Raw genomic sequence first — 13,767 nt, forward strand, 5'->3', positions numbered from 1 at the left:
AAATTACATAATATTTTAATATACTTTTTTTTACTAAATACCAAGGTGCATATGTCTTCAAAGTCCAGTCATGCAACAGCTTTAACATGGACTGAAGACATGAGCAAATAAGCAAATAGACAACATTAGGCATATATCTAAGAAGAAAAATTCAGTCTCCTGGGGTGTTTTGACAATGCTGACTCTTTCTGACATGTGAGCACTTCCTACATTTTATAGAAAACAATGATGTAATACACTGGTCAAAAGTTGGAAACCTTCATTATTCCACCAAAGTTGACCCATTTGCCAAATCCTTTAGTGTCTTTGATTTCTTATTCTTATTTTTTCCCCCCTTAAACTTCATTGTGATATATATTTTTATGTTAATTATTTCTCTTTAGAATAACAAAAAATTTTTTAAAAAGTATGGTCTTGAAATTCAAGTGATTTGGGTTCCAGATTTTATTTTTGAATGCTAGGTCATTTAGAGTAAATTTCTTGTTCTCTCTGTGCCACAGTTTACTCAATTAGGTTTGGAACAACAATTACGCATACTTTATTGAGCTATTTTGAGCTTTCAGAAGTGACTTAATTCAAATACCCAGCCATAAATTTATCTAATGCTTAATGGCAAATAGATCATTATTATCAGGCCATTATGGTTATTACAAGTGTAAAGATATTTTAAGAATAAAACAAAACAGATATGAATAAGTATAAAGGCAAGAAGAAAACAGCTATGATCATGCCCACTACACACAGGAGTAGAGAGGCGTGGTCAGAGTAATCCATGTGGCAGGGGTTTTTGTTTTTTTGTTGTTGTTGTTTTATTTGGTTTTTGTTTTTCTTTGAGACAGGCTCACTAGTATCCACCCTAGCCTGGAACTTCTTATGTAGTCCAGGTTGGTCTTAAACTTTGGACTATAAATATGCACCATTAAGCCCAATCTCTAGCTTTTCTTACTCTTCTGAATATTTATTCATAGACTGAAGGTCACATGCTAAAATCTAGGTTAATCCAAAGGCAGAACAAGTGCTCTCTTGTATATATCACATTTTCACAGCTCCTCAAAGTTTTCTAAAAGGCTTTTTTCATAACAATGTAAAAGCATTCATGACAATAACCTAGATGGTGCTCTATGATCAGAGAGTGAACAGATGATGAGGTAGAGCAAAGTCTAGAAGAAGGCTGAATGTTCACAATTGTTGTGCAGAGCTTCCATCTTCAAGTGGGTGTTCCTTAAGTTTAATACCTGTTAGCTATTCCTCCTTCACTTGGACATTAATAATATTGCATGGGTCACAGCTGCAAAGTCACTGAAAGGTCATAAGCTTTAAGTACACTGTAATACTTATATTAAAATGAACTTACATACTCATCATAATAAACTATAAATAGAAAAATTTAAACAGATAATAAAGAAAACAGAGGAGCCATCATTCCTCATGTGAGACACTAATCGAAACAAAGATGGCGTCCAGTTGTCACATTGATTACCAACAGGAACAAGATTCTGAAGCCATTCTTAAATTAAGACAAGGCACATTGCTCAAGCCATTTGAATTTTGTCCTACAAGGACAGAATTAAATCAATTATAAGCAAATCAATAATGATTATAATTAAATCAATAATGAGCAAATTATCAGAATCGACAGGTAAATTCTATAGGCCATACAGAAGCAATTGCAAAAGCAAATTACCTTTTTTCATTTTTTCGATTAAAACAGCTTCTTTTGGATTCTTTATCTCTTATCCACTTCTTCATTTCCAATATTACATTCAAACCTCCTTCTTGTCCTATGAACTCTGGGTTTCCTCATGACAAAAATCAAGTAATTGAAATCAGTAGCACACATAGCTAAAATTTATTATCAAAGTATCAATGGTTAACTTTCCTATCAAGTTATTGAACATCTCAATAAATACAGAGACTCTGAAAGTCTATTAAAGTAACATGTGAAATAACTGAGAAATCTAGCTGGAAAGGCCCATTGTCATAGTACACCAATGTGTAGGCTTTTCGGCCCTTAATGTTGCTTTGCTACCATATTGTTATTTAATAGTAGACTATTCACTTTTGTGGGTTTTTTATTTGTTTTTGTAGCGAAATTTCTATTCCTAATGTTAAAATTATATTTGCAATATTATTCTATTACCTACCATAGATTCTTCATGAAACATTTCCCCTCAACAATCTTACTGTTCTGCATGCCCTTCTGTGTTTTTCTCTAATATTTACTCAGACAGCATACCATACACATTCAGAAAACACGTGCATAGAACAGTCTCACCCTATACCATTTCTCTATCTCCAGAGCCACAGACCTGTACACTGAAAGACTTCCTCTGCACCAATGGGGACTGTGTTTCATCGAGGTTCTGGTGTGATGGAGAGTTTGACTGCGCAGATGGTTCTGATGAGGTAGGTATTTCTGTAAACTTGAGAAAAAAGTCAAGAAGTTTTTGAGGCCTCGTTTAAAATTATTATTCAGGAGACTAAGTGTCATCAAGGACAGCTGTGAAATGCACCCTGTGCCTGACATGCTGTGGTATTAATTCGTCTGCTGAGCCACACACCCCACATAGGGAATAACTGTGCTACTATTGACAGTTAATTTTATAGAATGTTTTACTTCAACTGGTGAATGGCTGAGCTGGGAATAGATGCTTAGAAACCCTCTCTCCTGTGGCTGGTGCCCTTGCCATCTATGAATTTGTTCATAAATTTGCTGTAATATTTCTAGTTAGGACCAATATTTTATGCATTTTAAAGTTTTTCTTTCTTTGGTAGTTACAGTCTTATAAACTTTACTGTGGGTCATCAATTTTCATGAAACCATGGGTTGAGCTTTCTTTAGATGATGAATCATAATCCATTTTTAATAAGACCTATACTTCAGGTGAAAAGAAAAAGAGAATTTCTCTAGATAATTCTAAAAGCTTGAACTGTGCTTGGGTTTCTGTGTGATGTATCAGATACTTTAAAACTAATGAATAATACATGTGCATATTTATCTCAATCAAACCAAATTGATCCAAACTTTGTATTCTTAATACCAGGGCAAAGTTCAGCAATAGTCACTTTTAAGTAGTTTTGTTGTTGTTGCTTAGTTGCATATAAAGAAAACAGAAGATGTAAATAAGCCCAAGGAAAAATGTGTTTTGCCAGTCCCCTATGGACATCAGGGCTCTTTCTCTCACACAGTGCTACCATAGAACCCTGAAGGCCTGGTTTGTAAGCGTATGCAATTACCCCTCATAAAACTCATCCTAGCACATCTAGTCTGTTGGGGGAAAAGCCCCACAGCTCTGGAGGTTTCTGCTTCAGGCTTAATTTCTCTAGGCATCAACTGAGTCCTGCCTATTTGGGAATCACAGCATCCCTCTACTGTTTGTAGAAGAATGCATAAACCCAGACTTTTCCAGTTGTTGGAATTCTTACAAGAACTGGACTTTTGGAAAAGTCATATTGTAGTTAGGAATCCAGGGTTTGGACACAATCATATTTTACTTTTCACCTCAAGGCCAGTAAGTCTGAACTTGCAGCATGCAAAGATCTCTCACGAAAAGCAGAAAAATGCCAGTTTCACTAAAAATCTATTAAAAGAACACCAAACATTTTTAAAAGAAATCTACAAGAGAATGATATATTTTTCACATTAATCTGTCAGGCCCTTACTATGCCTGCGTTCAAAAATGAGTTAAACACATTTCCTGTGAACTCAGACATGGCATGGTAATGTTTTGTTTTGTTTTTGTTTTTGTAATATGTTCCAGCTGCTTCTGCAAACTGTGGACCATCAACCTATACTGCCCGAGGCTTATGATTTTATCTTGTATGTTATTACTAGTTATTCAGTATACATATGAAAACCCAAAATCTCAATTTAGCATGAATCTTTTCAAAATGATATTCACATTAAAGTAGATACTGCTACAAACAGCATTCCTCTCCTGCACTAAGTTGCTGGACATAGTGCTTCATAGCTGAATTTATTTCCATATACCCAAGGTCTTCAAAGAGAATGCTCTAAGGAAATCTTTCTCTAAAATAATCTGTCTTCCTTTACAGAAAGTGCAGTCTATATAAAATGGAGTAGCTAACAATGATTTTTATTTTTTGCCTAAATGCTAGAATGACAGCTTGCAGTGACAAAAGACATGCAAGCAAGCAAATGAGATCTTAACAGATAGAAAGACCAACTGCAGACAAGATATTACTATTAAGAAGAAAAGTTGGTAGACTTGTAAAGATAAGTTTTTGTATACATGTGAATTCAAAGTGTCATACCTTGCAATATGTCTTCTCAAAACAATATAAAATACAATTTAAAATTTTATCAACTTGGAGTTGGAGAGATTGCTCAGTGGCTAAGAATACCAGCTGCTCATGTAGAGGGCTAGGTTTGATTCTCAGCACCTACATGGCAAGTAACAACTGTGTGACACAGGTACACTTACATACATATAATAAAACTGGCATCAACTTAATTGCATACCAAATATTTATCTCTAAGGCCAATACAGAATTATCTGTGAAATTTTAAATTCTATCCCTTATTTACTTATTATTCTGTGTAGGAGTGGCATGATATGCACAAGCCATTGATCCTTAGACAACTTGCAAGACTTGATTTTCTCCATGTGGATTTTTGGGCTCAAATTGAGGTGGTCAGTCTTGTTATTAGGCACTTTTACCCACTGAGCCATCTCCAAAGACATCTTTTAAAGTGAATTTAAATGACACTATCAGCCTTAAATCTAGCATAATATAGTATCAACAAAGAGTAGAAATGGCAGGGAATATTGAATTTTCCACAGACTTGTTAAAATCTTTAGCTAATTTGAATATATATGTAGGATAATTGAACTGCTTGATAATGTTCGTATGACCAGTATTCAAATATTTGACAGAAAAGAAATATAAATTTACCCACAAAAATTAAAGTAATTTAAAGCATCAAGACGAGCTCATATTTAATCTTTTCTTTCTATAAATATCTGCCATTAAACACATACCAAAACCATCAGAAATCCAGCAGCAATCACAAATTTCCACAGTGGGTTCTTTCCTTTATTTCATTTTTAGTTGAAGTCTTGAAAATTTCACACAGTATATTTTGATCATATTTAATCCTCCATCCCCTATCTGCACCACACTTTAATACTCCACACCCAACATTATGTATTCTGATTTTACATATATATATGTATATATATATATATATAGAGAGAGAGAGAGAGAGGGAGAGAGAGAGGGAGAGAGAAAGAGAGAGAGGGAGAGAGAGAGAGAGGCCATAGAGTCAAATGTGTCACACCACACTATATATTCTCAGATTATACATATATATATATATATATATATATATAGAGAGAGAGAGAGAGAGGGAGAGAGAGAGGGAGAGAGAAAGAGAGAGAGGGAGAGAGAGAGAGAGGCCATAGAGTCAAATGTGTGTTCCAAATGCTCTGAGTTTGGGCCTATCTACTGGAGCTTCATTAGCCTATCCAGCATCACATCCTTAAAGTAAACCAACTCCCCCTTTCCAGCAGCTATTGCTTGTCAGTAGTTCTTCAGCTAGTGTTGCATCTTCTTCCACACTTCCCCACTTCTAGGCTGGGATTTTGACTGGCTTGAGATGATGTGAGACTTAGGCATGCTGTCACCATTGATGCAAGTTCATTTAAGTAACTACCCAGTTGTCTGGAAAAATCAGTTTCCTTGTGGTCATCCACCACCTCTCACTTTTATGATCTTTCTCGCCCATATTTCACAATGACCCTGAACCTTGGGTGACAGAGGTTTGATATAGGTGTTCTATTCAGGGATATGCACTCTGCAGTCCTTTTTTCTCTGCATATTGGTCATTTGTGATCTCTGAGTTAATCACCATCTGCTGTAGCAGGAAGCTTCTGTGGTGAGAGCTGAGATGTGCATTAATCTCAGGGGTCAGTTTGATACTATGTGTGTTTATTAGAATAATAGTGGTAGGCTCTTCCCTGTGGCCTAGTCTATGAGCAGTCTAGCCATAGGTTCCTAGGTCTGAAGTCTTTGTGAGGTGAGTTTTCTAGCTTGTGAAACCCTTAAATCCAATAAGAAGGTGATTAGTTATTTCCCTAACATTTGTACTGCTATTGCCAGGCCAGTTGTTGTAGCTTGCATGATCTTCAGCTGGGCAAGGCTGATGATTACTTTTCTCTTCATGTATCTTGCATAGTATCTTTCAGCACTATGAAAGCTATCCAGTAGAAATTAAACCTTGATGTCAGTACCAACTAGATTTCTCCTTCTTTGTTCTATAACTACTGGATGAAATGTCTTCAGCAAGACGGTCTTATCAAGTTCTTGTGGTTAACCAAGAGAGGCATCCATGGCCAGTATTGTTTGGGGGTCTGTGGGATCCCTGGTCAACAGCTTTAAAAGGGAGAGATTCCATTAGCGGCATAAAGGTTTTGTTTGTTAGCCTATGGTGTCTAGTAGGAGTAATCTCCCCTTGTAAGGTAACTCCTTTTAATCTTTGTTCTAGTGTGTATACATATACTTTAGGAACCTTCTATGGTGCTAGGTTTCCATATGATTTCTCTAGGGGCCTTCCGTGAGAGTTATCCCTCCCTATTTTTCCTTCTCTGCTCTGCTTTTCCACTTCCCACCCCCATAATCCTTTCTACTCCAATATTCTCTTTTCCCTTTTATAAAACTGCATTCGACCTCTCCTCCCAGGAAACCTCCCCAAGCCCCCAGCGTCTTCTAAATATCATTTCCCAATTAAAGGAAACAAGGCTCCTCTGAAGATTGTCTAAGTCTAGGTCTGAGAAAGGAAATTTACATCAAAATGTGCTAAGAGCCTCTTATGGTGAGGACACAAGATTGTGGGGCCTGTGAGCACAGGGCATAGAGAGGAACTGACAGGGCTTCCACTGACAAAAGAGGTAAACAGAGTATCAGGGTGAAAAATCTCTATAATGGGTTGAAACAAAAAAAAGACCATACAATCCATGATTTCATTATAGTGTCTACAGACAGAAAACTCAAGAGTACTTCAGAATTTGATAAGGTAGTAACATTTTTCTATTAATGGAAGTCAAGTTCAGAATATAGGACAGTCTCTAGAACAAACAATACAATTTATTAAGCATCAAATAACACTCCCAAAAAACAGAGAGGGGGAAATCTTTTTATACTAAAAATGACTTCCTATGTTCAATATATAGACCAATTCTGAAACCTCTTTTGTCAAATAATATACTTAGGTAAATAAGAAAAATTTACTAATCTACTAAAGAATCATTAGTTAGCGATTGGTATTGTTAAGTTTCCATTGTTATTATTGCATCAAAAGTTTTAGACTATAAATAAGTGTGGGGGGGATGGAAGAAATATGGATTCTATTTATAAATATAAAATGCATATTATAGTTAGCTGGGGTTTGTGATATTATGCTATCTGTATTCAGCACATTTGTAAATATCTAACATAAAAATTAAGCAGTCCACAGATGCAAATATACATGTGCAATGCAACCTGGTAACTAGCTGCAGATTGAAATCTTCTCATTTTAAGACACATCTAGAAGCTGAGCATGGTGGTGCACTATTTTAATCCCAGCACTCAGGCTGCAGAGACAGGCAGATATCTCTGAGATTAAGGCCAGCCTGGATGACAGAGTGAGATCTAGGCCAGCTGGGGCTACAGGGAGACCATGTCTCAAAAAACAAACACCCACCTAGACATCTTACCTTTTGTATTGGTGTCCAACACTAGATATACCAATGCCTTTAGTTAGTAACCTGTTTTACTTAAATGAGATTGCAATAGCTATTCATTAGGCCCAGGTGTGTTTTTCAAGCATTTATTGTAATCATGGCATGCTATTAAATACTTGGTTCAAACACATGCATTATCCACACGCCAGTGGATCTTAATTATATGCCCAAACCAGGTAAAGACACAACAAAGCAAGCCACAAGCCAGTATCTTATGAACATAGACACAAAAATCCTCAACATCATACCAGCAAACTGAACCCAGCAGCCAATTAACGAGATTGCTCACCACAGTCAGTTAGGATTTGTGGCAGGGATGCAAGGATCATTTCAATATAGGCAAACAAACAACCATGATACACTTTGACATCTGAATGACAAAAACTACTGTTTCTCTAGAGACAGAAAAGGCATTTCATAAAATTAAACATCCTTTCATTATAAAACAGCGAACAAATTCAGTATTAAATAAAGATAACTCAATAACAAATACCTTGCTGATAACAGCTAGTGCCTGAACAGAACAAAGTGGAACACATTCTCTGTGCACTATAGTTAGACCAGGAGGCTCGCTTTCACTACTGTCATTCACACAGTTCTGGAAGTCCAAGCCAGAATAACCAGCACATGAAGAAACAAAAGCGTCTTGAAACTGGAAGAGAATCAATAGAGTGAAGCAGCAATCTAAAGATAGGAGAAATATTTGTGTAGTGTGCATACGACATGTAGCATAAGATGAAAACTCTAGCAAGCCCCCCACAGCCTAATTTCCAAAAGGACAATAGTACTAAGTAAACATGCCTCAAAAGAAGATTCAGTCATTTTTCTTTGGAGATGTGGTGGGTTTCACATGCTCCAGTGGATGGTCACACACCCTTGTGCACTGACATGAAGTTGGGAGGAAGATGGGGAGGAGCTAAGGGGATTGGAGGCAGGTAGCGGTGGATATATATGATCACTATTCATTTTATAAACGTGTGAGACTTTGAAAGATTAAAATATTACTTAAAAAAGGAAAATATACAAATATTGAACAAGTGTCTGAAAAAGTATTCAGCATCATGCATTACAAGGTAAATACAAATGAAAAGTGGAATGGTATCTTACCTCTCTCTAGTCAGAAAAACATTACCAAAAAAGGTCACTATGAGAGCTAAGCCATCCTGGCCTCATAGCAAGTTCCAGGACAGCTGGGGTGACAGGGGTACGCTGTCTCAAAAAAACAAAAAACAAAACAAAAGACAACACCACCACCAAAAATAAGACAGAATGTGCTGACAATGATGGGAAGGAAAGCTGCCGTGTTAGTGGGAACATAAATTAATTTATGCATTATAGAAAACAACATGAAAATTCCTCAAAGAAAATTAAATTATAAAATGAAATTATAAAATAGAATTATGACCGAGAGCCACATTGCTGCGTATACACTCAAAGAAATGTAATCAGTGTTTTGAAGAGACACTGGCCCCTGTGTTCCATACAGAATAATTCATAGTAACTGAAAATGTAAATAGCCAATGTGAAATAGGCTGATGAGAGAATAGAGAACATCTTGTACCTATACACCATGCAGTACTTTTTAGCCATGAAAAGAATAAAATCCTATCTTTTGTGACAACAGGGCTGCAATAGAGGATAATTATGTCAGCTAAGAAAAGTCCAATGGACAGAAGGCCATGTAATTTCAGTCATATGTGGGTGTGAAACAGTTGATCTAGCAGCTGAGAGTAGAATTCTCTCTTACCAGCGACCTTATCAGAAGCCTGGAGGCTTAGGGGGAGCTGATAGGTTACAGTGAGCATGCTCAAATATATGGCAGCACAGTTGGGTAACTACAAATAAAAACTGAATTCTGCGTTTCTAATATGCTGGAGGAAACGATTCTGAAAGTTTCACTATAAGGAAATGATAGCTGTTTGAGAACAGTTTTTCTTATTACAAATATATATTCTATAATATATACATGCATGGAAACATATGGTACTACTTAAAATTAATTTAAAGAGAAGAAAAATGAGTGTATACGCTGTACTTAACATATGCTATGCCATTCACTGAGTGCTACAGTCGTTTTTGCTGAGAGCTTGCTGTGGGTCAGAGGCTACCCGAGCCCAGGAAGATGGGAAGTGCTGCAGTAACAGGAAAGCCCTTTCAGGATTTGATTTGGTTTCCAAGTTTTGGGGATAGGGTGGGAGCAGCATCCTGCCGTGCTTGCTGTGCAGCCCTGGCTGGCCTGGTACTCACTATGTAGCCCACAGTGGCCTTACACTCATGGCAATTCTCCTGTCTCGGTATTGACACCTGTTTTCTATAAGCAGTGCATATCTCCTCTTGAGGGGCTCCCAGGGTTCACTATTCCTTCTCCCAGCCTTGCTGTCCTGAATTTCAAATTATCTTGACACATTTAAACCATTCCTTAGGTGGTTCCAGTTCTGGTAAAACTTCCTCTAAGAAGACTTTTCTAAAAGATTCACGTTGGTTTTTCTTGACATTTAATATATTTTATTGTAATTGTAGTATAGACGTCTGTGGTTTACATTAGTTTATGAGTTCATAAAATATAGGGATAAATCCTAATTTCTTTTCGTTACCTATGAAATTTCCTGGCAGTAAAACTATCTGAGTACTTGGGAAAAATAAAAATGAAAATGCCAATTATATAGAAGGCAATTAAATAATTTCCCATCAACAAATATAAAATTGTATAAATTTAGGGAAGTCAGTGTTTTTCCTTACGTGGGGATGAAACTGGGAAGAAAGGCCAGCAGCTGTCCCGCCCCTTCACCCCAGGGAGCTTCACAGCGGGCAGGCTGCTGCACCATTTGTGTGAAGCACAAGCAAGAATAGAACTGATTGTACATGAGAAAAATTCCAGTCCAGAAAGATAATAGATCAGAGCAGCCCGTTTCAACCTGTGTTCAGACCCAGGGGTGTTTGTGAATTTCTAGTTGAACCCTCTGGTTTAGCTCATGCAAAGAACTGAAAGATGTCCCAAAAGGGAAGTGCAATCCTGTTTTTCTTCTAAATAAAATCCATTCCTTGACAAGCAGAAGTGACCATTGTGACAGATCATTTCACAGTTGTTTAGGAACAAATGTCAGAAGAAAGCAGCTGATTCACAAACACCAACTGAACTGTGAAAGGACCAGCACAGGACAAAGGAGAAGAGCAGAGAGAACACTAGGACAGACACTGCCAGCACAGCACAGCACACTTCCTTCGGAGCCTTTCACAGGCTGCCTGCACCTTAGCTATGGGAACTGGATGTTATTGCTAAGGAATATTCCTAACCTTTAATTTCTCCCAAATTTTACATTAACGGCTGCAGTCATCCAAATCCATCACTTCATAGCTATTAAAGAATGATCCACTTGGAGCAATTTAATTAGTATGATGGAATCGTGGGATCTTGTTCTTTCCTCAGTCTACATTTCTAACTACTCCTAGAGAAAAAAGCAAGTGGAAGCCTTTCATAGCCCTGTTATACTCATGGGCTGACACCGACTGCCTGAGGTACTGCGTGCAGTCAATTTGGTTTCTAAACTTATCAATTCCTATACATGTTTCTAGATGTCTTCTTCCGTGTCAGACATTTTTTAAATTGCTTCATTTAATTCTCTCCTTCTTATATCTGACAGAAAAATTGTGAAACAAGTTGTTCCAAAGATCAGTTCCAGTGTTCCAATGGTCAGTGTCTGTCAGCAAAATGGAAATGTGATGGCCACGAAGACTGTAAATATGGGGAAGATGAGAAAAACTGTGAGCCAGGTAAAAGGAGAACCAAGTATCCAATGCAACTGATGTTCTTGATAGAATGTAAATCTAAGCAAAGATTTACAGAGCACCCTGACATGTACATGTGTTTATTATTTTCTAAGAAATGGTATGAAGTATCTGTTGATAAATTAATTACTTGTCTTTCATATGTTCCAAACTCATTTTGGCATATCTGTTTCTTACTTATATGAGGGATCCAAGAACTATAATCCACACTTAATTTCTGGTTTCTGTATCTTATCATACCTCTTATAACTGGCTTCCCATTTAACAAAACAGAATATGTTGCAAGTGATAGATGAAAGTCATGTAAGTTTTCAGTCGTAGAAACTGAGGTAATGAAGCAGATGGCAGTGGTCTGAATGTGCCAGGTGACAACGTGGGAATGTTATTTGTATTTACATCTTCTGCCAAATCAAATTCACATTAGGAAATCACCCAGGGTATAGAAAAAAATTTAATTTATTCATTTCTATTCCTTAAATATGGCTTTATAAATATGCTCCTTAAACATTCAACACTTATTTAGATGTACTAATTACATTACCTTATAGAAAAACTATTCACAAAATCATACTATAATTTATGTGTAAACATAAATAATTGTTCTGAAAGACAGGGTGGAGACTCAGATACACAACCCTCCCTACAGTCATTGAACCCCTGCTCTGTCCATTCTCCATATTTCTAATGGAGCACATCTTCTTTTCTTACTTCATCTCTACATGTTTTTAGTCATCTTTCAGTTAAAAGAAATTAAAACTCAAGAGAAGGTTGTTGCATTCTTGGATAAGGAATCAGATCCAAAAATCATTGTGTAAAAATGTAAGGCTGCTTAGTTATATAATATAAAACTGAACTCCAGAATTTTTAATGCAAGCCTGGAAAACCCAAACCCACAAACAAAATGTAGGTATCTTAAATTTTATGTTAACTAATTAGAACTGGGAAGTGACAGTAATTTATCCACTTAAAAATGGTGTTTAAGGAAAAAAATAGTAAATTATATAGACTCTGTTAATCATACAACTGTTGATATTTAAACCTCAAGATAGCATGCTTAGAAAAATGAATTTAATACTGTATGTATATCAACAAGGCTGAACAGGTATTACTAGATCCTGTACTATGCCAAAGCTTTCATATTTGTTTTAATTGATGTGTATATGGATTAATAATTTTAAAGAATACTTAATCTTTTTGAAGTCTTGAAATAATTTGACACTTTTTCAAGTAATTTTAAATTGTGAGAAAGTAACTTAACCTTTCAAAATCAAACAAGATCTTGTGGTTTTTTTGTTCTTATTTGTTTAGCCTATTGTATTAAACTCTTACCACACAGCTCCTTTCATCTTTGAAATGCCTCTCTTGTAATACAATGGTGGTGTAAAGCATAATTTATGCACTTTAATGCTGGTAGTTGGACATTTTAAAATAATATAATTTATTTCTGGTCAAAAATTCATTTTCATAAATTTATATATTTTCAATTTCTAATCGTTATTCCTTTTATTGTACCTAACATCTCAACTGTGTAATTGTGTTTAGCCTCTCATACTTGCTCATCAAACGAATATATGTGTACCAGTGGAGGATGTCTGGCAGCGTCTTTGAAATGTAATGGAGAACTCAATTGTGCAGATGGTTCAGATGAGGTAAAATCTATCATTTGATTAAAATCTTTGTATACGAACTAGAATTGGAAAATCAAATGTAATGAAAATAACCAGAACCCTGATAATTAGCACTGTATCAAAAGTTAGACAGGAATACAGAATGTGATCATCAGAGTAAATATAAAAGCATGCTATCTGTCTACTAACGCAAGCTGTCATTTGTAGAGGTTGTATTTATTAAGTCAAATTAAAGAAATCCCATTTTATGGCAGAGTTCCACTATTTATAAGCTGCATGTTTATTTTGTGTGTGATTGCATCATTACAGTTAACTAAAAACCACCGTGACCATTTGTATTTGAACAGATGAACTGTGTGACTGAATGTAAGGAAGATCAGTTTCGATGCAAAAATAGAGCATACTGTGTTCCAATTCGATGGCTATGTGACGGAATTCAGGATTGTGTGGATGGCAGTGATGAAGAGAGTTGTGGCAGAGGTAAGATGCTCTGTGGGGTGTGTGTGTATGTGTGTGTGCGTGCCCATGTGTGCATGTGTGCACTCCTTAAATGAAAGAATGGAAGGTGAGGTGCTGAACAATATATATACACAGAGTATATATATATA

At 36.3% G+C, this 13,767-nt stretch overlaps 1 protein-coding gene across 1 annotated transcript in view; it reads left to right on the top strand.

The window, feature by feature from the left end:
* Lrp1b (LDL receptor related protein 1B) overlaps positions 1-13,767 on the top strand; it is a 2,166,816-nt gene that overhangs the window by 2,001,421 nt on the left and 151,628 nt on the right. The window contains exons 68-71 of the mRNA XM_008825194.2: positions 2,300-2,406; positions 11,387-11,516; positions 13,074-13,180; positions 13,507-13,639. Of these exons, the coding sequence (XP_008823416.1) occupies positions 2,300-2,406; positions 11,387-11,516; positions 13,074-13,180; positions 13,507-13,639 (477 nt within the window). The remainder of the gene's footprint in view (positions 1-2,299; positions 2,407-11,386; positions 11,517-13,073; positions 13,181-13,506; positions 13,640-13,767) is intronic.

The sequence above is a fragment of the Nannospalax galili genome, unplaced genomic scaffold (assembly GCF_000622305.1).
Source record: "Nannospalax galili isolate Female #2095 unplaced genomic scaffold, S.galili_v1.0 scaffold87, whole genome shotgun sequence".
NCBI classification, from domain to species: Eukaryota; Metazoa; Chordata; class Mammalia; order Rodentia; family Spalacidae; genus Nannospalax; species Nannospalax galili.